At 37.7% G+C, this 27289-nt stretch overlaps 1 protein-coding gene across 1 annotated transcript in view; it reads left to right on the top strand.

Annotated features, from left to right (window-relative positions):
• The window catches only part of npy2rl (neuropeptide Y receptor Y2, like), a 74183-nt gene that overhangs the window by 25719 nt on the left and 21175 nt on the right, over window positions 1–27289 (top strand). Inside the window, exons 2-3 of the mRNA XM_003455544.5 lie at window positions 11270–11512; window positions 12379–12511. Coding sequence (XP_003455592.1) covers window positions 11333–11512; window positions 12379–12511 — 313 coding nt within the window. The 5' untranslated portion in view covers window positions 11270–11332. The remainder of the gene's footprint in view (window positions 1–11269; window positions 11513–12378; window positions 12512–27289) is intronic.

Raw genomic sequence — 27289 nt, 5'->3', positions numbered from 1 at the left:
GAAACACTGACGTTAAGTGGACTCCTTTGATGGATGACATTCCTCAAATCTTTACAACAGAGACAGAGACAGGTGTACTGGCAACCTGTCCACTTATTTTCGGTGATTGTTGTGTCTGAGTGCTTGACATTTTGTTTAAATAGGATTTAATATTTAAAAGTACTTCATACTTTTTATGTTTTAGTCCAACATTAAAGAAAAGAGTCTGTGTTTCTTGTCTTAGATCTTCAATCTCTTTCATCTCTGTCGTCAGACTGCTTTGCTGGACTGATGTGGATTGAAGTGGACATCTGGCCTTATGTCCAGCGGCCTGATTGTGACTTCACAGTGATGCGATCCCATCAAATCCTCCCTAATGAGCAGCACTCTAAAGGCTCAGTGATTGATTCTCAGTTGAAACTGGGGTGGGGAAAAAGGGGAATTAGAAACACTCCCTTGTGCTCTGTTTCTGTTTTCTGACCACATAACTGGGACGCTCCTTGCCATCTTTTTCTCTGACCTTAGCTGTGACTCAGACCGTGTCATTTCCTGCTCGGCAGCAAAGAGAAATGGTGTGACTTCCTGTGTTAAAGTGTCACAGCCTTCAGGGTGTCTCCTTTGTCTAAATCTTTTCTCTTTTCATTTGATGGGAGTTGTGAGCTTGTTGTGACTCTTGTAACTTTTGTTTTTATTGCAGTTTTTTTAAGCTATGTCACAGCAGAAAGGGATGCTTTTGAAAAAAAAAAGGAAAGCAGAAACACCCACAAGGAAAATCCCTCACTTTTAACAAGAGTTTTGACTTAGTATGTTAGTCCAAAAAACCCTGGCACTTTTAGGAGTTCTTAAAAGGTGGTGACGACTTCTGCCTCTGTATGGACTATTTTGCATTGAAAACCTTTTTGGGTGGAGGAGTTTCTATGCTGGCACCTGATGACAAATCACACCAGCATTTTTCAACTTCAATATATTGTTAATGCATCCCATGAATTTCAACATTTTTGAAGATGCACAAACCTTCCATCACATAAGCAATTAACCCTTTAACTCCAACTATGAGTTCAAACCCATTTCATATTTACAGTTCCTTTTTTTGCAGGTAGACTTTATTAGACAGTTGTCTAGTCTATGTCCAATATTCAGCCATATTTCCCCCATGTTTTGCTCTGTCTGCCGTTGAGGCTATTTGCAATACCCTCAAGGTGTTTTTTACGGTAAGGAAAAGAGCATATAATATCAAGGTAGAGGAAAGTAAGGCTGCTGAGCGTACGCTCAGCTCATCACAAAAAGTAGATACTCAGCACTCATAGCACCTTCTACCAAATGCAAAAAATAGATAGGTGTTAAAACTCTTTATATACTATTTATATACTATTGTCAGTTATCTCAGAACTAAGTTTAATTTTTTCTTCAACTCAAGCCAGCATCGTGGTCAAATGACACAGGCTATCACAATAGTAAGGAAATTAAATATAGTTCAGTATATATAGGTTAAATCTCTTTCCTGTGCAATATTGATATTATGTTTAAATAAAGCCACTGAATCAAAAGAGCTTCCATTTCATATTAACGGGATTTTAATATTTTTGTTGCTCTGCTGGTGTGCAGTGGTGCATGCTTTATTTCTTAATAATTAGTCCTTATGAGGTATCTGGCAAGTCTACTGCCTGTTGTTATAAATTAGCTTATTATTAACTCCCCTGGTTGAAAAGTGCTGAAATGATTGAGTCATAACCAGCTCAGATGCAGTAAATTAAAACTATCTTGTTCTAGAAATCAATAGAAACCTTAGTTTTTTTGCTTTATCGCATTTAGTCATCAGCATTTAAATCATCGATATGATCTGTGCTTATTTGATCTGAATATGTATGAGGCATAATGCTTAGTCATTTGGCATTATACCCTGTTTTTAACCACTGACATGAGGGCTGTATGTAGGGATAATGGGGCTGTTATTTAGGGGATTGATTAACAACTGAATGAGAAGTTCAGTCACCCAGGTAATTAGTCATTAAGCCAAAGAGTTGTCAAGTTCAGCTAGAGCTGTCCCGCTATTTAGGAACAGCAGATTACTAATGGTGAAATATATCTCCCGGAGGGAACTGTGGGCTAGTTAAACAGAGAGGTAAAAGTGACAGAAAGGGAGTTACTGCAGTTTGGCTCATTGATTTGCGCCCATTACCAAAAGGCCAGAGGTTCAGACAACAGCAGTGAAGGTTAAAAAAAAAGTATTTTGCATTAAAAAAGAAAAAGAAAAGAAAAGAAAACTCCAATTCTCAAATTTACAGCTTATTCACAGGTAACAATGCAGATAAATGTTATTTTATATTCACTGTTACCTCTGGGAGATATGACATCTGCTGATGTTATTTGTTACTGTGTAATTTTTTATTTTTTATGTTTATCTTGTTGTTATTAAATGTGCTATATAAATAAAGTAATCATTACAAATAAATTGCTATAGAACAAAATAAGACATAGTTATAGTCACGCACAAGATACTTTAACTCTTTCACTTGGGGCAGAAACCCCTCGCCAATTTGGAGCGAGTATTCCACCCTTTTCTGGCTGACAGCCTCATATGTGGCAGTGGTAGTTCCCATAGTTAAAACCATATATAACTGTCGGACAATCTGAAGTCTGCAAACAGTAACAGGGCACACAGTCTTATGCCAAAAACAGAGCTAAAGACACACACCTTTGACATATAAATGCAAAACCACATTTTTTCAAAAGGTCAATTTTCTGTGACCTATAATGCCATTTACATGTAGACAAAAGGGCAAAATGCACAGAAAAGCCCAGACAGCAGAGGTATCTTGGTCAGATCTCCCAAATCACCTCAGAGTCCCATGACATTATAAAGACTTACAACACCAAGCCTCGGGCTCCAAAATATAGTGATATCCTTTATGCATCCTTTGGCCAGCCGGGTCTGGCTCCTGGACTGTTTGACATCTCTGATATATAAGAACTTTAGAAGTTACTTGCAGGGATGAGTGAGTAACATTGGCATTATTTAAAAACTGCATGATTATCCAGAGTACCAAAGGATTTGCTCTTATCACCTTCACGCTCAGCTCCACTCGGCTGCTTTGCTCTGTAAAACATTCAAACTGCAATACTGCCTTATCCCAGGAATCCAGGCTTATGGTGCTCAGACAGACAGAGTCAGGAGAGCTTTATTAACCCTTGTTTCTCTTTGGGTCACTGAGTTTTATGTAAACACCCCCAAGAACCCCTGTATGAATGAACTGGTTGGTTTACAGCATACGTTGCTTCTGGAACAGATGCATCCACTTGATGTTTTCCCTTTCTTTGATTTGACCCAGCTTGTACAAATAAATGAGGGGCAGTCATCCGCAGAGAGATTCAGAAGATCTGAAGCATCTGTTGAATGTCAATGAAGCAGTTTGACAAAAATTAAATGAAATCAAAGTGTTTGACTACGTGCAGCCAATATAGAATGATAGAGACAGAGAGAGTGTTAAATTTGGAGTTTAGTCAGGAGTGATAGATTCACAATGTAAACAGCTGTACAAGGTGTAAGGAGAAGATTAGGAGGAGAAACACATTAAGGGGATTTGCTCTGTTTCTGTCAGAGCTGGCAAGAAAACAAAGGACAAATTACAGTGAGAAGAGGCGTGCAGCCGTCAAACTATTTAGATTATATTAAAGGCACCTTGCTTAGCGAAAACGCGGACACTGGCATTTAAGTGTTTGAAGGAGTGCATTTACAGCCTGTCATTTAAAATAAATGGAACCTGTCCTTAAGCCATAAACACTCTTTGAGACATTTCTTTCCAAGACGCAAATGGCAACAAAAGCTCAGACGCCACGGTTTTGTTCAGGATTTGAAATACTCTAAAAGAGTTGTGCTTAACTGCAATCTGTAGCCAGAGTGGGTGTTAATAATTTTAAAGTTTGATATTTCTTTGGATTGGAAATGTATTTGCTAAATATATTTAGAACAAAGACTTTAGTTTTGAAAATGTGGCAGTATGAAGAGGTTGAATGCTATTTATGGAAGTTAATACTTTATGAGTCTTTTCACCAGTCTTTTGGTGTCACCTGCTCCGATGCAGCAGAGTGATAAAAATCTCCATCGTTTTGTTGCACAGATTGCAGTTTTTTAAAAATGATTTTGTATTTATATTCAGTTCAATTCAGTTTTATTTGTAGACTGCCAAATCACAGTAACAGAAGCCTCAAGAAGCGTTATATTGTTTTGTACTCCTGCCCATCACTAGTACCTCCAACCATAACCACTGCAGAACTGTCAGAGTATTTCTGTAGGTCCTGTGATCTGGACTTGTACTGAAAGTCTGCGCTGTGTGAGGTCAGCTAGTATATTCATAACATTTCTCTTACTCTTAAGCTTTCAGTGCAGCTTTTATTTATAAAAGTTAATTGTGAATCAATATCAGTGGGTCCTTTTAACAATTGAAAATTATGTGGCAAAAAAAGTGATTATTAGAGCCTGATATCCATTTGTTGTTTCTTAATTTTTTATCATGATTTTGATGTTGTGATATTCTTAAAGTGCACAATGAAAGCCATGATTTCTTAATTTTTTAAATAAAATTTATTACTCTTCAGATTTTAGGTCAGCCTCAGTTTCCTCAAGATCAGCAGCTCCTCGATCATGATCCTGTAGAACTAGCTAACATTATTATCTTTGCTTTGGCATCCCCAAAGAATACAAAGAGTAATTTCTAAGGAAAAAAACCCCCCCTGCTTCTTAGAAATGCTCTTTAAAATCACTAATATTCATAAATATGCCGCGCTTTACTGTTCCACTCTTGGAAAGCCTTCAAACAACCTTAAAAGACATTGGACTGAGGTCTGGGAATCAGGAAAACATGGATGGTTTGTCACAACAATAAAGAAGTTTAAAGTTGACATGTTTCATGAGAAGCAGCCTTTTGAAATCATCCCCTTGTGCAGATGCAAGATTTATGTCTGCAGTCACAGAGAAAAGGCAGAAACAGACGCGTCTTGATAGTGTTTGTACTCTGACTGTAACGTGGCTCCAGAGGTGAAGAGTCTAAACTGAAACAAATTAGTTTCTTGCTTCTGGAGGCAAATCTCAGCAGGCATGCAATGCATAGAGAAGGCTTCTCTTCTGTCTGTGTTCAGTAACAAACAAAGTATTTTAGGACTATATGTGGCTTTGAGAGAGGCATTAATTAAAGCAGTCATGTAAACTTTGGTCACCAGGCATGAGGCTTTAAATATGATATTTTTGGAAGTGAATGCATCACATTTACCGAGAGAAGCCAGAGGTCCGGCATCAGTTGAAGCTACACTTCACTTATTAGTCTTTTAAGCCTGTGCTTTGATCCATTTTTTTCCACATCAGCTCTTTTTAATTTTAAACCTTACACAGGAGGTTTGGCACCGGAAAGCTTTAATTTACATTTTAAAGGCTGACCTTTATGTTGTGCTGTTGAAGTTCTGTGTTACAACCGAAATTAGCTGTGATGTGACTAAATGAGAACAAAGAACTTAAAATAACTAGAAACTAACAGGTTTGGCCTTTGCTCTTATTTCACTTAGTATCTTTTTAAAATCTGTATCAGGACTTGATATTATTTATTCGGTGGTTGACGTCGGATATGAATTATAGAAGTCAGAATTCAGTTTCATTTTAGGATGTTTTAGGGTTTTAGGGCTTCTTCCTGAAATTTTGACACAACACAAAAACTGGCCAAAGAATCCCAGCTATTCTAAATAACAGCCAAGCAAAGGTTCAGTCAAGAACAACAATCTGTCTTACTGTCTAATATTATTATCTGTTAGTTATCCTCACTGCTTGCGAAATCTCTCAATACTAGAGTCCTTAATATATTGTCCAATGTAAGGTTTATACCGCAGCAGCCCAAAGTAACAGTATTGGCAATTACCAAAATCATTTTTTGTGTTTCTGTAATGGTTAATCCACCATTAGTCAATTCAGTTCTGTTCAGTTCATTTCAGTTTTATTTATATAGTGCTAAATAGGTAAGGTAAAGATCCTACAATAACACAGAGAAAACCATGATTGTTGGCTAGCTGATGTTGTCATGATAACTTTGAACTCCTCCCTCTCATCCCAGTATGGTCCCTTCTGGCTAAAAAAACACCCAAACCACTAACCTTGAAGCTTCGAAATGTCAAAGTTCATGGCTGACATCTACCATATTTTTCGGACCATAAGGCGCACCGGATTACAAGGCGCATTAAGCGAAACAAAATCAGATAAGTCAAACTTTTACTCAAATCATTGTTTTTGTAAAACATTCATTAATGTTGAATTCTCTCGCAGCTGCTCCATTCCCATGTTGTTGCAGTATATTAATGACTAACCTCGTATTGTGGATGGATTATCTCAGTTGTTCTCCTGACTGAAGTTTGGTCTGTTTACAGCATCCTGCCATGCAATCGCATTTGTCCCTAACCATCGGGAACCCTCACGTTAACTTTTATCGAGTGGAAAAAAGTTCACTGTGTTTGTTATGCTAACATAGCTGTGTTGCTAGCGATCACGTAGCACATCATTATATACCAGCTAGTCCAACTTCAATAACCCTACAAACGTCACTGCTGTTTAGTTTTCTGTCTTCATTTATGTTGGAAGTGATAGCAGAGCTGTACGTTTGAATTTGTTCAGAAATCTCTCAGTCAGAACATGGTATATCATGTTTAGGTGGAAACTAGCGAGCTAACTTCCTGCTAACTTCTAACTCTGTTAAATTTAATAAATTCTGTTTTCATGGATGCCTGGACGTTAAACTTAATTGTTACACCTGGTAAAGCAGCAATGCTGATCATTTTATTAAAGATGAAAGAATTTAGACAGTTTTTAACTCTCAGTGATGCTGCAGTGCTCGTTTGACTTTGGGACCTGAAGCAGACAGAGTTTTGGACCCAGATTACTCTGCGAGGCCCTGACTACGGTAGCTGTAATGCTCCGACAATCCATCAATCGATGTGGCTTCTTAGCTTACCAAAGTCTTACTAAAACATTTTTGAAAGATTTTTTAAAGCCGTGTACCACATAAAATCGGTTCGAGGTCAGTAAGCACAACCAGAATTCATACATAAGGCGCACCGGATTAAAAGACGCACTGTCAATTTTTGAGAAAATTAAAGGATTTTAAGTGCGCCTTATAGTGCGGAAAACACGGTACATCTACTTTTTAACAATAGATTCTTTGGTTAAAATTATTTATTCATTCATTCCTTCCTTTATTTCAAAAAGTAACCATTCAGTATTTTTTAAGCTATGACTCAAACAAGCATACCCTCAGATTCAGTGCATGACAATGACTTGGACTGCAGTCTGGATGTTTTGCTCCCAGTACAAGGAGCAGGGGGCCTTTCACATGTCTGTGCCCAGAGGCCAGTTAATACATAACAGATGAATATTAACCGTTTCAGCTAACTCTGGCAGTTCTTTGCAGATCTTTCAGTCCTCTGATGACCAGTGAATACGACCGACTAAACTAACACCTCACCCCTCACCTGTCTCTATTTGTAGACATATAAACATGAAAAAGATGCTTTGTTGAGTCCTTTTGTGAGTTCAGTTTGCTGAGCACTGTCTCGCAGTGTTGTGTTTCTTGTGGCGAGTGTGATTCGGCACAGTCACTGATCCTGTCAGCCGAGAGAGAGAGCAGGAGGGAGCTGAATGCCCTCTAGCAACTTGCTCAGTGAATCAGCTCGCTGGGGTGTGTGTGTGTGTGCGTATTTGTGTGTGGATGTGTTTCTTTGTGTGTGTTTATTCCCACATGGATTTGTGTGAGTGCAGTTTCAGTTAGGCCGGGTTTGCTTGTAAGTGCATTCAGATTCACATTGGTGTGTGTTTGTGTTACCATTCTTGTGTTGGTGTGTGCGTGTCTGTCTGTCTGTCTGATGAAATGTCCTTTGAGGCTTGTTTAACTGACCTACATCACAGAGCTGTGAAATGGAGAGGTCACAGCTGCATGTGCATGGTAGTGTTCAGAAGCTATGACACAGCTGGTGTGACATCTTCCCACCTGTGAACCACACAGTCTAACTTTGTGCACCATTATACACAAACTAGAAACTTTCTTCCAAGATGGCACCTATCCATTTCAATTTAAGTTCTTACAATAGGTGGACACCCAGCAATAATAATACAACAAAATAACAATAAAAATAATTATTTATTTTGTGTACTACAGAATTACTAAGCTCTTCAAAGTTTGGATGACAACACACATTAAATAAGTGCGTATGTCCCAACATCCAAACATGCATGATGAATTTACATTTGTTTATACCTGCGAATTGTGCTAATTTTTACAGAAAGGGATGCTTTTCATAATTAACTTAATTAACATCAGGGTGTTTGACATCATCAAGGATTTTTTTTTAGAACTTGTGTTTTGGTAAAAAGTAGCAATTCCACATAATGCAAACTCTTCACTAAAAATAAAACTGTAAATAGGACTCCACAATATGGTAGCTACACCCATCTTTTATACTCTTGGGGGTTTTTACACAATGTGCAGATTGTAACTGAACTCCAGAAACAGCTTCTCTAGCACACTACTCTCCCATCAGCTGCCCATCAAAGACTAAAGTACATAGCAACCAGGATAAGATGTAACTCTTTTCCACTAGGACCTACTGGGTTCGACTCAACTCAACTTGGATTTTAGGATTTTCCATTAGGTGATAGTACCTGCTAGGTCAGAGTCAAAAATGTGTCACCAGGAGACTGGATCCCACCAATTGGCCAATGAGTGGCAACCTTTGATGAGTAATAAGACCCTTTCCTTCACAAATATCAAAACTGCCATTTTTTAAACCCAGCAAGAAGGAACATTACTATACATCAACATCATGGTCCCTAAGTCTGACAAAAAATCATAGACCATGCAGCACATATAGCATTGTCTCAATGTCCTCCATTCTTGTGTTGTGTTTGTGTCACATATATTTATATGTGACACAAACAGTCTTTCTCACATGTTGCTCTGATCACCCCAAGCACATCAAGGTGGTACTCAATTGTAATGGAAAATGACCAAAACTGAGTAGAGTACAATAAAGTTGAGTCGAGCTATAGTGTCCACTCAGCTTGCTCAGCTGCAGCCTTTGTTAATGAGAAATAAGCATCCCCATTTATACAACTGATGCTACCAATTCCAATGGAATCAGAGTCCAGAATCAATAGTCCTACTATGGCTATAAAATGGCAGTAATTTATTGAGCTTTGTGACAGATTGCTATTGGAGATATAAAGAAAGATATCACCCACAAATGTATAGTCCTGATTTTATTGACTGTGGGGACCCTGTTTTTTGTGGACTTGTATTTAAGGGCATATTCCACAACTTCAGATGTCTCACCTTTTATATCTTTTTGGCAGACCAATTTTAAAAATTGGGCAAGCAAGACAAGGACTATACATTTGTGTGTATGGTGTAACTGCTAAAGTTTTTAAAGTTACCTTGCTAAAGATTATGAATATTGAATTTTATAAAGCTTCTGAAATATTTTATTAGGATTTTTATACTTAACCTAAAGTTGCTTTTTGATTGTCAGGGTTTTCTGGTCTTATCAGATCATTGTGATTAGAAATTCAAAATCCAGCACTTTTTTTAAAATGAAAAAACTTTGTAGATTCTCAGACTTTTACTTTGTCCACAAGGGCTGAATGAGCAGCAATATTAACAACCTGAGGGTGTAAGTCCACTGAGAGCTGCCCAGTACTGCCACCATCTGCTGCTCTACTACCCAGGCCAGAAGATTCTGCCTGCCACAGGGAACCTCGGCACTCAGCATTCAGTCTTTTGAGGAGATTTTTGATGCAAAAAGTTTGATACTCAAAAGCAAGACAAGTAACAGCATTTTTAATCAAAACCAAAGAATTACTAATAGTATTTTGTCAGTATCTTAAAAATGAGTTAGCATTTTTTAACTCTGTTTTTATTTATTAATTTATTTATTTCTATTCAGATTTATATTTATCATTATTATTATTATTATTGTTATTATTATTATTGTTGTTGTTGTTGTTGTTGTTGTTGTAAATATAATGAACTGTCATATATTTAAGTATTTGGTGTATTTGACTGTTCTGCAGATTATATGAGGCTCTACTTTCGGCAGTAATCTGATCTCATTTATACTCTATGCTGCTTTCCAGGAATGGGGATTAAGGATAACACTGTGACAACAGGTTGATTTGACAGTGACCTGATTAGTTTTTGGTGTGTGTGTGGAAATGGGTAAAGTGATTTTCGATGAAATGAAGGCATTGCAGTCGTTGAGTAAAAAAGTAGTTTCGCAAACCTCACCTTCCCAACTTCAAAACAACAATGTTTAGGGTTCAATTCAATTTTATTTTATTTATATGGCACCAAATAAAATAATGAAACATCCACCTCAAGGTGCTTTATATTGTAAGGTAAAGACTCTGCAATAACATTTCATATTATTGCAGGACGATGTGTCCCTGATTTAATCCTGTGTCTAGTGGGGCATTGTAGTAATCTGTCTGTGTTCACAGCACCATGGTTAGTTATTATGGGCAAACAACACTGGCTGATTTAAACTGGGGCTTTAGAGTAATCAGCCTCACATAACATGGTTTTCCTACTTTAACCTGATTCCTTGTTGTAATCTGTTGAGTATAAAATGAATGAAAACAAAGTCTCAAAGTTTATTGATATGGCTCACAGATGATCTCATTGCAATTATGGTGTCGAACACAGTATTTCTTGAACTTTCTCTATCAATCATTCTGTTATTTATCAGAAAGGCTCCTCCCTCAAAAATACTAATATCATTTGCAAAATGTGATGAACTTACTTTAGTCTTTTGATTCGTTTTTAAACTATTAAAACGTCACTTTCGTGTGAAACAAGTTAACACTAACAGCAGTTACAGCTGAAGGGTTTTTGGATTCAGAAAACTGAAGTTTCAGTCATGTAACTGTAGATGTTGCATAGTTTTGTTTTTTTTTAAATAATTAATTCTTGAATAACCAGGCTGGTTGACTGGCTGGTTAAAAGAAGAGGAATATGTAGGATTTTAAGAGTCAGACCTTTATCTGAGCATTTGATTGAGGTTAAAATGAAGCTTAAAGAAGATTAAATATTGGATTCAGATAGTAGGATGGTCATGCTGCTCAATAATATGACACAATATGACAATCAGTCAGTCAGTGTAAGTTACGTAAGATACACTACAGCTCAAATAAACCTCCATTTACTCTCCCTTCTCAGCATCTTAATTTAATATTTGTCCATTGGTGTATTTCTTTGTTTTCCCACAGGTCCTGTGAGTGTAACTGTGTGTCTGTAAAATGGCGCTGCCAGCTAAGCACGTATGATTGGACATGGAGGCCGTCATTCCAGCCAACTCCACACAGGACGAGCTCCCACCCGACGATGACGCCCTTAACGCTGCTTTCCTCGAATACGACCCTAACACTGGTGTCGCTTCCCCGGCTCTGCCTACATTGGCATTTGAGGGAGTGAATTACCTAGAGGACCCCATCAGCCTACCGAGTGTACAGGTATCGGTCTCACTTCCATTCATTTTTCCATTTTGAGGAAAAACATGAATAATTTATCCACTTCTAGTACCTCAAATCTGCCTGGCAGCCCAACAGTATAATAATTCATTGGAAATGACGGCTATCACAATAAAAAAAATATTGCATTTATTTTCATATACTTGAATGAATTTGCCTAAATGATGTTTCGATCTTGCTATACATATAACTATAGTACTTTTTGCTTTATCTTAACAAGTTAATAATGAGACACTTTTATAATATAATATATAAATATATAACATATATTTTTAAAGTGCAATAAAAATGGTTTAAAGTGTTGATGTATGATGGAGTTTGCAACACAGGTATTAACTTGTTATTAGGAAGCTGACCTCAAAGTTCTCTAATGAAACTACTACTAATTTATATGAATAAAAAAATGAATATACAGTATATAGCTGCATGAGAGAAAGCCCTTCACCTGGGTCAGTGCAAATAAAATTTTATTTTCAATTAATTCAATTCATGAATCTAAAATAATTGCAATTTTTCCCATTATCAAGCAGCCTTACCTCAGTCTGCAATACAGCCAGTTGACAAGTGCCTGTAGGTTCAGATGCCCCAAATATCTTTTATGTTTCAGTTTCGGTTTTTATATTATGACACACTGTTTTGCTATTTGTATAAACAAAACACGTTATAATTAAATTAATTTGGTGAAAGTAGGAAATTAAACATAAAACTATCTGAAAGAAGAGTATAATATTGCTTCATTCTTCAGTTGAGGAATAAAAAGGATTCACATCTCTGTTTTTTCTAAATTAGTTTCTTCTGCTGCAACAACTTGCCTCTGAGAGATGTTTACAGCTTGTTTTGTGTTACAGGTGGTGTTGATCCTGGCCTACAGCACCATTATTGTGCTGGGAGTTCTGGGTAATTCTCTTGTCATCTATGTCATCTACCGCTTCAAGACGCTGCGCACTGTCACCAACTTCTTCATTGCTAATTTGGCTGTTGGTAAGTTTATACATACACACACACGGCAGCAGCTTTTTGTTGCTACTAATATAATACTGTCACTGTGCTCAGAGCAATAAAACACTTTCTGACATGTGAAAGTGGTGTTTGTGTCTTCCTAAGGTTGTGGGGAGCTCAATCTGTTTGGGAACATAAGCCCATAACAGAAATTATTCAAATTTAAGATGAGAGTGAGGTTAAAGTTTGGATTTGGTTGAGTTTACGATAAGGTTAGGTTTGCGCTATTGCTAAATTAAGGACAGGTTCATGTTAAGGATTCCTCAGGATTACATGTCTTCAAGAAATGTGCATTTATACAATACAATTTATGCAAAACAGTAGGCCAAGCACAGAGAGGAGTCCATTTTCAGAGGCCTAAGAAGATCATCATCTTTCCTGACCTTCATTAGTGCTGTTTTGGTGCTTTGATGCACTCATCAAATACACTATTCCTTTGCAAATTATTTGCAATATTATTAGGAAGCACTGAATTCATTTTTATTGCTATGCAGACATCAAGACCTGGATGACCTCAAAGTTCCCACTTCTAAATTTAGATAGCAGTAAGCAGATACTTACTTACTGTGTAGCATCAAGTTGGAGTCATTTTTAACAGAGCATGTCCTTCAGTGTGCACATTAAGAGTAGAATTGGAGATAGAGCATTCAGGCATCTCTAATATGGAACCATCTCACAATTTGGATTTAAGATACTGCCATCCTCTCTACTCTTGACACTAGGTTTAAAACTTTCTTTTTGATGAAGGTTGTAGTTAGTGAACTTTATCATTGCTAAATCATTAGCAGTTATTAAACTCTGGTTCTCGCTCCCATGGTGAGTCTTTTTTCCTGTGTCTCTCTGCTTTTTTCTCTTTCCATTCACTTCTAAAGAGTTGAGGCAGATGGCTGCCCCTCCCTGAGCCTGGTTCTTCTGGAGGTTTAAAGTGAATTTTAAGGGTAGGATAGGACCAGGTTTGGCTCCACGTAGAAAAAATAGAAAGCCAGTATATATTATGAAATGGAGATGGGAGGGCTTTAAACTCCAGGGATTTCCCATCTTAATGCTTCCCAACTTAATGCTTCTCATAGGAGGGATTTATATGATTCTGAGAGGAAACTACTTCGGAGAATTATCTGTCATTTCCATGGCATGCAATGTTCTTTCCCCATTTCCTCAGCACTGTAAATTTAGCACATCCAGATGCTCGTTCCACTGTTAAAAGGTTGTGCCACAAACATTATGAGTCATTTCGCCTGAAAACTTCCTTTTGGGTTGCTCTTCATGTTAATAATGTTAGTGTTACCCTTCTGGTGATCCCAATGATAAAAGTTCACGTTAACTTAATGGAGACTGCCCTTGGTAATATTCTTTTTAATGCCTGGTGATTTTGTGGATTGTCATTTTTAGATAGTGATCAATGTTTGCATGCCGCAAGCTCACATGTTTGAAGCCTGACAGTTTTTGCTAGCAAGAGAAATGACAGAGTGAGAGTGGTAGAAAGATGTAAAAAGAGTTCACAAGATGATATCCAGGAGCGGTTTGTCCACCTCTGAAACACTATCCAGTCATTCTACACTAGTGCCAATACTGGGTTCATCATTATTAGATCACTGAAATTGCATTATGAGTGTTGGATTTATGGGAATCAATTAAATGAGTCCCAAACTGAAATTCAAGCGCTGAGAATGGTCCGTCAACTTGATGTCAAGCGTAACAGGTAAACAGACGTGGTCTTCTAATGCTGATGTTCTAATCTTGCACCAAGTTTAAAAGACTTCTTTGTATGTAAGTGGAAAACGCAATGTAGCCCTTTAAAGCCAAGCGTATCACATTTGATATGTGAGTTATTGTGAGTTTTCGAGACTTCTACATGATCAGTAAACCCTCCCGCCTTTTTAAAAAAAACAACTTTCCAAAAAGTTAGAATTTTCTGGTAATTATTTCATGCTTCATGCTTTAAAAGGATAAAGAGCCAAAGCATCTGTTGCAAATCAGTACAAAATAAGATAATCTTTTCCCAAAAAGCTGCACAAAGACTATACTTTTTAAAATCTCCAAATAATAAAACATCAAAAAATTCATGACAGTCAACACCAGAAGGGGACAGAAAACTCCTTGTTGTATTCACATATCTGTTTATAAAAAGTACCCCCAGCCTAGATGTGATTCACATCATCATACTCATCATCCTAGTCACTCATGCCCTGTGGATGGGGGTAGCGTCATCCTGGTAGAGACCACTCCCATTACCATAGAAATCTTTCATCATGAGATTAAGGTGAGCTCACTGAACAGATTTCTGGGGCCAGTGAACCCAAACGACAGCACCAAAATGCCGCCTGCAGCATAACAGAGTCACCATTTCTTCAACGTAGGGGTCGAAAGTTCAATTTTTTCCTTTAATTTCTAACCCGTCTGTATATGTGTGTACTGCTATGTGTAAGCTGTCGGCAATGATGACTCAAACATCTGTCAGACGCTGTGTGCTAGATCTTAGTGATGTCTCGAATTTGTTGGCTGGTTTGCGTGGGAGAGGTCAGCAGATGCTGAGATGAACTGAGACATTTGTTGTTTTTGTGACACGTAGACATTTTAAAAGGAGGAATCAGAGTTTTCTTTACCAATATGTGAAAATGTGTGAGCACATAAATAAGGATTTTATACCGAGGATAGAAAAGTGACATCTAAAGAGTTCATTAGAATTCCAAGAGACGCACAAACCCAATTTTTCCATTTTCATTTTATATCAAGTATGATGATCCATTTTTTTTAGCACAATATACTTTTAATGTTAGAGAAGGAGACAAAAGAGGTACAAAAGGCAAAAATCAAAAGAGAGTTAGACTTGTGATGTGATTTAAAATGACAATAATCAGGTGTTTCTAAGAAATAAAGTCTTAAATTTTAATGTTTGTTTAAAAGAGCGCTTTATTGGTCATAATGACTGTATGATCAAGCATTTATTTTTGTTTTGTTATTTCTCTTGACTGTTAACATATTTTAAATGTATTATGTATGTCAGAGGTTAATATAGGCAGTTTGGATAAGATCACTCAAATCTGATAATAAAGAATAGCTACAATCTTGTTTGACCTCACTAAGCATAGTGGAAATAAACATTTACTATTGAGATAGTTTTTGATTAAAAAGATGTTTAAATATTTACATTTTTATTAATATTTTAATATTATTTTACCCCTTTTTAAACCATAAAACATGGACAGGTGACCAAATTTCTCAATCCATTTATTTTTTTAAAAAGACAGGAAAGGAGTACATTAATATTTATTTCAAAAATCAACATCTTACATGACACTGTGCACAAAACGGGAGACACATTTTCTAATGGAAAAATTATGAATCGATCACACACTGCAGCATTTGGGGTCACCGGCTGTGAGTGCAAATTTTTCCATTTCTTTTGTGATTTTCCACTGAGAGCATGCCTTTAAAACTATCTGAACAAACTCATGAGTGCACTCCCCAATGTCTAACTTGCACAGACCCAAATGCTCTATAGTCATTGTCCTCCAGCACTGAACTACTCATAACCAAATCATTAACATGAGCTTAGTTATTACTACAGTAACTCATGTATGTGGTTTCTTTCCCAAATTGTATGACTTAACTGCAAAGATATGTTGGTAGAATTCATCTGAGAAGCACAGACACCTTTTTGAATGGATCTGGACCTCGAGGGCCTGTCCATAGTTCTGATGCTACAGTACACGGATAAACATTCCTAAGTAAGTCTTTAGAGCCTTTAAAGCCATCTCTGTACCCGAGTATTTGAAGAAAAAGCAAAGCAGAAAATGATCGCACAGTTTCAACATGTGTTTAATGGGAAATGGAATGAATCTGCAGATAAAGCATGTTGAATTCTGTCTTTTTTTAATGAAATTTAAATAATTTGTTTAAAACATACCTGCAACCCCCCCTCCCCCACCCAGGTATTCATTTGTCAAGCACAGTTGTTCTTAAGTGAGAATTCAAGATTTTTCTCATTGTTTTCAGTAAAATAATGTGATGTGCACTAAATAAAAAATTTAAATAACTTCCCCGGAAAAATTCATACCATAATTTAGACATTGGGGAAGAATATGTAATCTATGAATAAATAGATGGGAAACTCAAACGCATCTAAAATAAATGTCAGATTAAGTCATCTGCATTTGTTAATGAGATGTAAATCTAGATTTATTTCAATTTCAGTTCTATTAAGATGCTTTTTTTTTTTTTAGAAAATGTGTTGGTCTTGATTGTATATGATTAATCAAGTGAGGTCTTTCACTATTCATAGAGTTAGAGTCAAAACTAAGCAGCAATGAGTGGAGCAACAGAAGACTGGTATCACGTTACTGAAGTTTTGTTTTCTCACTGTAATGGACTCAACTGCCTTTGCACCAGTTTTACCTTTTTAATGAGTTTGGAGACTGTTGGTGTCAACCTGAAACATCAAACACGACTGAACAGCAACAGAAGCCGAGACCAGCTCTTAATCACCTGCTTTGATACGTGACAGGCAATCTCACCTCAGTTTTATTTATGTCTAATGAGACAAGGGTACACAGTCTCACATGTCCCCTGGCTGTGATACTTACTTGTGAAACTTCACTTTGCTGCATGATTCACTGTACTTTGTTTTACAGCAACTATTCATGTTCAAACTGAAAGATGGGTTGCAAATCTGTTTTTTAGGTTTTTCTCAGAAATACCAATACAACTGAGACAGTTTTGCCATAAATTAACATGAACGAGACACATGAACTAACCATTAAATGCACAAAATGAAAGCTATTAATTAAAACATACGAAACAGCCCAATAAATCTTAGTAAATTTATTCTTCAACCAAACAGGTGAATTTATATGCTAATGAATATAAAAACTGAGAAGTGATGGAGTGTGACGTGGAAGGGAAATTGCCTTTGCTGTCAGAGCTTGTCAGGCCTGAAGAAGCACAATAATATATTTTATTCAGAGCATACACTTTAGGGAGCATTGATGTAGCAGTAAACAAGACAACAAGCACTGATGGACAGGTAAGTGTTCCTTCATATAGAGAGAAGTATCAGTACTACAAGGCGTGTTGAGCTAAGAGTGCACAGACAACGACTCTCTGCTAAGAGACTGTTTGTTATTGTCGATAATTCTTACAAACACACACAAATGCCTCCTCCTATTTTTGTTGATGTTTAAAAAGCTGTTGAACTATCATAGACCTCTGTGTTACAGACTTCCACTATTGTCTAAAAGTTACATATTGTGTGAGTGAATCCTCCTATAGTAGTGCAATGTGTTTGGTAAATGATGATGAGATATCACTTCATGCTGCTTGTATGAGATTAGCATGTATGCTAAATAGTTTAGCTCCTTTAGTTAGAAACAACTTTTGTTGTTGATGTTGTTTCTTAATAACAGAATGAAATTATGTGCTTTTTGCTTTATATTTGGTGGCAGTTTTCCTCAAGAGGCGGCAAAGACCAAAATTAGAGAACCACAAAAAAGCTCACAAAAAACAACCATAAAAGATGCCAGCAACTGGAAACAAACAAAAACAACAAACAACAATCAGCACACAAAGAGGAACAACCAAAACAAAACTCGCAACAATAACCAACAGTAAACACAAATCTGAAGACTACAATCCAAAAACTAAAAAAGAACAAAAAACCCAACCACAACAGAAATTTTTATCAGCCAACATCAACCAAAACAACAACAAAAGAGCCCAAGAACCAACAACGTAGAAAAAACCCCATTATCTTCTAACACAAACCAATAACTGAAAAATAATTTAAACTAACAACCAAAATTAACATCAGGATTTACCAAAACCAAAATCATCACAACAGATAATAAACAACCAACAGAATCCAAAACCCAAAAGTGAAAAACCCAACATGACAGCAACTATTAACAATCATCAACAACCCACAAAAACAGCAATTATCATCCAATATATACCAACAATTAAAAAAAGCAAGACAAAGACAAGAACACCACCAAAACCCAACAAACAAAACAGAAAAACCTAACCACCACCACAGAAAGTATCAAAAATCAATAAGCGGCAACTAAATTTACCAATCAAGAATAAAAACACAAACATCACTATTAAAGCCAATGAAAAAAGCCCCACAAGCCAAGAATGTTTGACGTAAACACAAATTATGTTGCACAAAGACAAGTAGCTTACTTACTCCTAAAAGATGATGTGTGTGATTAATTTTGTGAATAATATTATGATGCATCTTTAAAAAAATTCACTCACATTGGGATGATTCACAACAATAAAATAAGTATTTTATGTCCATAAATCTTTCATGTGTTGTCTTCGGAGCTAATTTTTTCAATTCTGTTCAGTTGCCTCAAGGCATTTAATAGAAATGGATGTGATTGTGAAAAGTGATGCTAAATCCAAACCAGCTAAATCGATCTTAGTATTTTAACAGGATGGCCTAGTTCAGTAACTTCTTGCTATCATACAGTGTTGTGTGGGGAATTTCCTTAAACCCTTTAAATGCTGACAAAATAATGTGGTAAATGGGTAGTTCTAGTTTTATTATATATAATAAATGATAAACAAGATGGCTTTGCATGCAGTCACAGCTCGTTGTACAACTGCTGTACAGTTTGGCTAAATACTTCACCGTTTCTAAATGAAACATAAGACTACATTGTGAAGCAGTAAGATGAAGGCAGAAACAAACACGTGCTGTATTGTTAAAATCTCTTTAACCATGACTCGATGACCTACATGCCTTTTGGTTTTAGTTTTTTGAGGCGCTGCAATCAGCTTTGTGAGGTCCCTGGCATCCCCTCTCCATCTGTCACAAAGTACGAAATGAGCTAATGAAGAAAAAGAAAATAAATAATTAGATGAAGCGCCATTTGCTTACTTGTGTGTGTGCTTAACTCTACGGGTGTGTGTCGTGTGCAGTAACATCTTTATATAGCCCCGAGACTCGCTTGTTCCGAGAGGAGTAGAGAAAATTGGATGCAAAATAAAATCGACCGTTGGCCATCATTAATAAATGCTCACACACACTTACTGTTCATGTCCTGGAAAAACACTATTAACTTATTTTTTGCCTTTTGCAAGTTTTGCAAATTAAATCCTCAGTTAAAACTCAGTTGGTTTTTTTTTATCAGTACTTCCTTGCTTCCCTTAATTAATGCACTGTGGTTTGTAACCCAGCTAGGCTTAGATATAATATCAGTGGCACTATATATGTCAGTTCAGTTTTAATAACATTGATCCAGTTCACAGTAAGGTGTTTTATATTGTAAGACAAATTCCCTACAATGTTAGAGTGAACATCACAGCTGTCAGGCAATCCCTTATGACTCGCACTGGGTAAAAGCTTGAAGGAATTACAGAAAGGGACCTCATTTAAAATAGGCTGGGGACGGTTAGCTACCTACCTCGATCAGTTGGGGGTTAATACATTCCCTTCTCGTACAGGAACATTATTTTGGCGCATTTGTCTATTTGAGCGTACTTGATATATGTGTAAGATACAGTGATTTGGTAAAAATGGGTTTGATAGGTTTTATATATGTGCATGCTCCAGCTTGCACACATATAAGCTGAGGCGATCCCAATCCAGCTAAGAGACATAATCTCTCCACACCCTGGGGTCTGGCCAGGCTCTCCTCCCGGTAGGACATGCATGAAACACCTTTCCAAGGAAGCGTCCTGAGGTTGTATCCTGATCTAATGCCCGAACTACCTCAGCTTTCTCCTTTCAATGTAGAGGAGCAGATTCTACATGTATCTGAGCTGTTAACCATAGGTGAGGGGGTACGGTAGATATTCTAGTGAGCTCACAGCATTTCTTTCACTCTTAGCTCTCTCTCACCACAATAGCTCCATACTGCATCCACATTATTACAGATGGTTCACCAGTCCCCCTTGAGTGGATGTAATAAGTTTAGAGATAAAATGCTCATACCCACATAGCAAAATTGGTATGGCCCGGACCTGGCCCACACAATGTGCTTACACATGGCCCACATACTGCAAAAAATGACGGCCCTTTGGCGGCCCAGATCTGGTTTGCCAGAGGTGGCCCATACAGACACACTGCTGGCCCTGTGCTGGCCCAGAACAGTTTCAGCTCTGGCCCCAGATGTCACCCTAATGTGCACCTTAATCAAGCCATGTAATAACAACATGTGCCGGAACATAACAGTGCAAAAGCAACATGCCGAAACTCTGTTCAGACTGATTCTTATATAGCCCTTTTTTCTACTCTCCAAGATTACTCAAAATGCTCTATACAACATTCACCCACTTTCTCTAAATGGAGTGCTTCCTAACTACATTCACACTCGAACTACTAACCTTCCGATCAGTAAGTGCCCTGCTCTACCTCCTGAGCTACAGCCACCCAGTGGTAAACATGAGTAAACCCTCACTAGGTTTTGGATAAAGTGTACACTCACAAACTTTCAAACCTGCATTTGAAACGTTGGTTACCATAGCAGTATAGTATTGCAACATGGCATTTGGGTCTTCTAACTAAAATAGGAAAATAGGAACATAAATAGTGCCATCATTGCCAGACCTGGCCCACATCTGGTTGACATACACCCTGCCATGACACCAGTCAGTCAGAAGTGCCAGTTTGATGCCGGATCCGGGCCAGACCTGTTTTCTATGAGCCTGGGCCACATAAACCAAAGCACAATCGGGCCAGTGGTGGCATGCCATCACATGAACAGTGCCATCTACACCAGGCCTGGCCCATATCTGCATGACATACCACTTACCATGCCAGAAGTCGGCCAGCAGTGCTGGCTTGACACCAGATCCGGGCCAGACCTGTCTGCTATGTGGGTATAGTGTAACATACATATTGCGAGCTTTTGTTTTCTTTTGTAGTATGCTAAGACTGAGAGCAGTATATTCTGCTCTGATCCAGGCAAATGGTTGGTTTCAGGGATGCGTGTAGTACATCGAGCGCATAAAGACATTACATAAAACTGAGACATGACACAAGCGAATATGACAGTCTGCATAAACAGTCATGCTCAGTTTATTTCTCAGTACCCCATCCGTCTGGCAGGACAAGAGCACAGCATTCATGCCTTTGAAATCTTTTTCTGGCATCTTCACTGTTTGCTTATATCATCTGAAGAAGTTAGATGTGTTTGTTTTCCAGCTGAACACACCTTCACTAATGGAGACGTGAAGTGATAGATGTCAGTTTCTTTCTTTTTCAGCAGATTGTGTCATAACAAAAGAGAATGTGACCAAATGAAAGTGAGTATAATTAATGATAATCTGAATGAGAGTGCTGCTGAGAGTCTTTCATGGTGCCAGAGGCTGCTTTAAAAACAAAAAAACAAAAAAAATATCTTAAAACTGTGCATCCAAACTAAGCAGCCTTGGACTCAATAGATAAATAACACTTACAGGATTTTGGAAATACAGCATCTTGCTGTCTCCAGCTGGTCAGAGTGAGATTTGAAAGCAAAAAAGAAATGAAACAGTAACAGTAGTCCTAAACAGACTTTCCATTTTAGCTTTTTCACTAGGTCAAATTTTAAAAACTGAGCTATTAATTAGAATCAGGACTGCTCATGAGGAGAGGTTTAAAGGTTACAAACACTGTTGCAGTGTCTTAAAAAAGACCTACGGCTTAAAATGGAAAGCACTGGAGACAAAGCATTTACTTTCATGTAGTCATGTAGTCTCTCTGTTACAGAGAGGGAAAATGGAAGAGGAAAAAATTAATAGCCTGCCAGAGGGCCAACATTTAAACGGAAGTGGAAACAAAGAAAAGAAAAGAGAAGCTGAACTAAAAGTGACTGATGGTAAAATGTATTAACTTTAAATAAAACAAACTGTTGCTCCATTTTTATTACACAACGTCATTTAAATAAGTTAACTTAATATTATACAGGACATCAAAAGACATTAAAAAATGTTTTCCCATTGTGTATAACAGTGGAAAGTAAATATATTATAGGGTATTCTAAATAATTGGTAGAAACTACTTCTTCTGCCTGTCATAGTGATAGACATAATATGGCTGTATAAACATATCACAGCTGTGCTCGCACATTCAGTTGATAAAAGTCATGAGATGAGATGATGATGATGATGAGATAGCCTTTATTTGTCAGTTGCAAGTCTTTTGCCCACAACCGAGATGACAGACCTTGCCGACCGTACATACAATACAAACATCACATTGGGGAGACAGGTCAGGCCAGGTGAAAAAAACATCGAAATATGTAACACAAAAGGATAATACAGGAATGCACAGATATCAACACACCATAACACAATAAACACAGACAAGCAACAAGAGTTCCAGTGCGTACATCTGATCTGGGACCGCAGCAATCTTCGACTGCGTCTCCAACTGACCCGATGTCCACATCAGAGGGGAGGTAAGCGTTGGAGGTGGCGTTGGGTAGGGAGAGTGATGCGTCAGTGAGTGCTTATCAGTATCAGTATATGTATGTGTGTGTGTCCATAGTTCAGCTGAGACAGCGTCCTTCGCCCTGCCAGGCTAAGTAAACAGTCTTCCAGCCAACCCAGGTGGCCTTGTATGGAATGGGAAGGAACAGACTCAACACAGTCGTTATCAGGGAGTTTTTGTTCAGCTCCAGCCTTGAGCCCACAGCTGGCGCCGAACGGGTAGCCGCATTATGATGGTGATTTTTCTTTTTGCAAACAACTCATGAGAATTTCGAGCTGTTTTTAACACTCCGACACTGGTCTCTCAATCTCCCGTTGGATAGCTGCGAGTTTCTCCATGATGTTATTAGCCGTCGATTCCGTGGTCTTGTCACTCTTTTGCTCACAGAGCAGATTCTGAGACCTCACGACCACAGCCAACTGATCCGTGATGTGTTGTTCATGAGTTATTTCAGCCACAGAAATAGCCAAGACACTGTTTGAGACACATGTGGCGAGGCCACAAACCTCGCCAAACATGAACAAAAATACATCATTGCACATAATATGATGATGAGTTTATGATGAGGCGAACTGAAGGAGGAGGACAGGGACAGGTGCTGCTAGGGCGAGACAAACATACAGGGCGAAAATGTGAACCTGTTAGCAACATATAGCACCATTGCTGAATTTTTGAAAATGCCTTGCATCTTGGCTCAGTTTTGCCTGACTGTTATTTGAATATTTTAAATAGTAGGGATCAACTTTCCAGTTTTTTTACTACTACTACTCCACCTACTGAATAATAATAATAATAATAATAATAATAATTATAATAATAATAATTAGTGCTGTCAGAGTTAATCTCGTTAAAATGATGTTAACGCCATAACCGCATTAACGCGTTAAATCTCTGTTAGCGAGTTACTCGCCCCGTGGGTGGGGCTGCATTGTGCTAATGTGTTAGCGCGGTTAGCTCATCAACGTGTTAGCGTGGTTAGCTCATTAGCGCCATGCAGCCCCACGCACGAGAGTAACGGAGATTTGGCGCGTTAATGCAGTTATGGCATTAATGTCATTTTAACGAGATCAACGCTAACAGCACTAATAACAATAATAATCATAGTTGTTGTTATTACTGTATTTCAGAAATTCAAGTGGATGGATATCAGCTAAAAACAAAGATAAATGGTGGTAACATTTGCCTGATTATTTTTATTTCAATGTTCATGTATTTGGTTCTGTGGAGTGTTTTTTGGGGGCATTGCATCAGGGCAAGCAAGGACGACGGTACTTGCCCAGTAAAATCTAAAACTGAACTGGGCTGAACTGTTGTTTTTTGTGAGCTTTTTTGTGGTTCTCTAATTTTGGTCTTTGCCACCTCTTGAGGAAAACTGCCACCAAATATAAAGCAAAAAGCACATAATTTCATTCTGTTATTAGAACTGGGCAAACTGATATGCCAGAAGCTTTTCGTTTGTTGTTTCCATGTTGATCAATCATTTATTTCTGTTCACAGGAACCAATCTATGATGTATAAGTACAACTGTTATAGACATCACTATATCCAGCATTGCATTTTTTCAGCATTTTGCTTATTTTGAAACTGCAGTTATTGAAATATGGAGAACCATAATGGCTAGTGTTCTTATAGAATATGGCTTTAGATTAAGAGCAGCATTAGATTAATGCACTAACTTGAAATCTTGAATCCATGAACCTTTACTGGAAGGATCTAAGGCTTTAAGAGGATCGTAGGGTAAAACCTCTGACATTAGAGTAATGACAAAAAGGGTTCCTAACATCTCACATGTGATGTTTGCTAGTTTCTATAATACTGGTTGTCTTTGTGACCTCATTTTAAATCTTCTTTGGTACTGGTCAAGGTTTTAGTCAGATCACTTATAATCTACCTTTTATCAATTCTTCTTTTGTTAGATTGGTTTCTAATCTTCACTAATGTTTATTATACCCCCTGACATTTAGTTCTGTTGAGGATTAATTTTATTCCTCCTCCAAGCTGAAGTTCGGATGGTGTTATGTAATCTCTGTAGACAAATATATGCATATGAATCTCCAGGCAGGGGACAAGACTGTTGGTAGTGAAACCTTGCTGTTTTCTGTTTGTTGCCTGAGGTTAAATGATCACTCACATTTGACCAGTTTGGTTCCATGTAACTAGATGGTCCATGTAGAGGCAAAAGGAGGAAGATATCCTTAAATTTGCTGGTTATTAAAATCTTGGTCCAGATATTGGCTGTATCACAAGACACTAAGTCAACACACACTCCAATGGGTTCCCAAAGTGGGAGATTTTTTATTCAATAAAATTACCCCACCAAATTGTATTAACTTGCCAGAGAGGCGGACCCTCTGCAAAGAACAGACCCACTAAAATTTGGGTGCAGATTCGGTCCAATCTTTAAACTGCAAAACAGAACATTAACACTGATGGAAGACGTGGTCTCTAAGTGCTTCTCTGTTATAGTGCACTCAGAAACATGTCTTCATATCAGGATTTGTCATAATTTATAGTTGCTTACAAGAGATGTATTCTGCTGATTTTCAGCTTCATATTTTTCTTCTTGGACTCTACAGTGGCTTTTCCCAATTCACAGTTCAAAATAATCCTTATTCACTTATACGCTGGACTGGTGCAGCCCATAAATTTGTCCTCTGACTGTAACAAGAGTCTGTCAGCTTGTCTGTCTAGGAATGTATGGAGAAATTAAAAGTTACACTGTTCTGTTCCACTTTAATTAGATTTAAAGGTTTTGTTAGAGGCATGTTATTCAAAATAGAACCAGAGAAGTTTGCTTATATAAATGTAGGGTGCTTTGAAACACTTAATGGGCATATTTCTTTCATATTTGAGGCTCTTTCAATGTGTTGATGTCTGAAAAAGCTTTCTTTGAATTAAAAGACTTTGAGAAGCAGCCGAGGAATGCTGTGAAAGAAAAATCAAATGCAGAATGAGACAGAGAGATGTGATTGATGTACTGTGAAATGTGCAGAAAGGTATAAAGATAGCAGCTAAAAAGTTGTCGGTTCAATTCCCCTGAATGAAAACAGGAGCAGTCAGGCAGTGTGTGATAAACAAAGCAAGCGCTGCACTTTCTCGCCCACAGGCTCATCTGCTGCCTCTCGTTCATTATTTCTCTCAGGCTCTCTGCTGAGAGTTTTGTCTTGTTGTCTTGATGGGAGCAGCGGCTGCTGTCTCATTATTGGACACAGGATGACTTTGAGCGGACTAACTAGCTCCTGAAGTGTGATTGTTACCCCGACACGTCAGAACAGAAAAATATAAACTGGGTCTGATTTTAGTGCAGCTACGCCTCCAGCATTAACATAATGAGGAAAACATTTACTGACCCTTGCAGCTAATGTGAATGAAACTTGAGTTTTCATCTGCTATTACTTTAGCTCTTTAGCTGTGATGGAGCAGACAAAGTTTTTGTGGCTGGCACAAAGAGATGATCTAGTGTGGCCTCCTCGTTGTTATCCTTGAATATGCTTAATCACCAGCCCTATCTCATTCCAGGGCATTGATAAATTAGTATTAACACCCCAACTCCATCAGTGTGTCCATTTTCTAATCCCCTTATGCAATTGTGGGTCACAAAGGTTTGGTGTTTATTAAAGGTGTGATTGGGTAAAAGGCAGGGGAAACCCTGAAAAGGATGCTAGTCCAAATATATGCTCATTACGCTGCTTAGTTGTACTTAATTGGTCATAGGTGTGCAACCTATCCGAGTACTTCTTCTTACTGAAAACTAACCAAGTAGCTCTTAGTACCTAAAAACAACTGTAGTTATTGAGTAGTTCTTTCTGCCTAAACCTGATGAACAAGTTAAAGTGAAAGTAAAAACAAATACAAATTAAAGAAATCAGTGACTGTGATCAAAACTAAAACAAAGCACAAACTAGGACATAAATTATGGTCTCACCGCCCTTTCATCTTCGTAACATGCCCATTGTAGGTACACAGATAAACAATTTTATTCTACTTTACAAAGGTTATTATAAATATTGATGGGATTCTTTCTTCCATGTGCATCAGAGCTCAGGGTTTCAAATAAACAGATTTTCAGTATGACTGCTCCTTTTCATCTAAAATTCTCTTACAATTATTTGATGTCTTACTTATTTTATGTGGCTGATTCATGTTTCACTGTGCGTCTGGCTGTCTTTTCTCTTTCTGTCTCTTTTCGTTTCTTTCTGTCTTTGCCCTGAAGCATCACAGGAAGCAGAAGGCCAAAATTTACAAAACCAAAGGAAAGCATTGGACAAACATCAGAATCAGCTCAACCCCAAATGGCTTTTTTGTCCTAACATAATCTGGCACAATGCCCTTATCACAAA

This window comes from Oreochromis niloticus, linkage group LG3, assembly GCF_001858045.2.
Source record: "Oreochromis niloticus isolate F11D_XX linkage group LG3, O_niloticus_UMD_NMBU, whole genome shotgun sequence".
In the NCBI taxonomy this organism is placed as follows: Eukaryota; Metazoa; Chordata; class Actinopteri; order Cichliformes; family Cichlidae; genus Oreochromis; species Oreochromis niloticus.
This window is presented reverse-complemented; position numbering and strand designations above follow the sequence as displayed.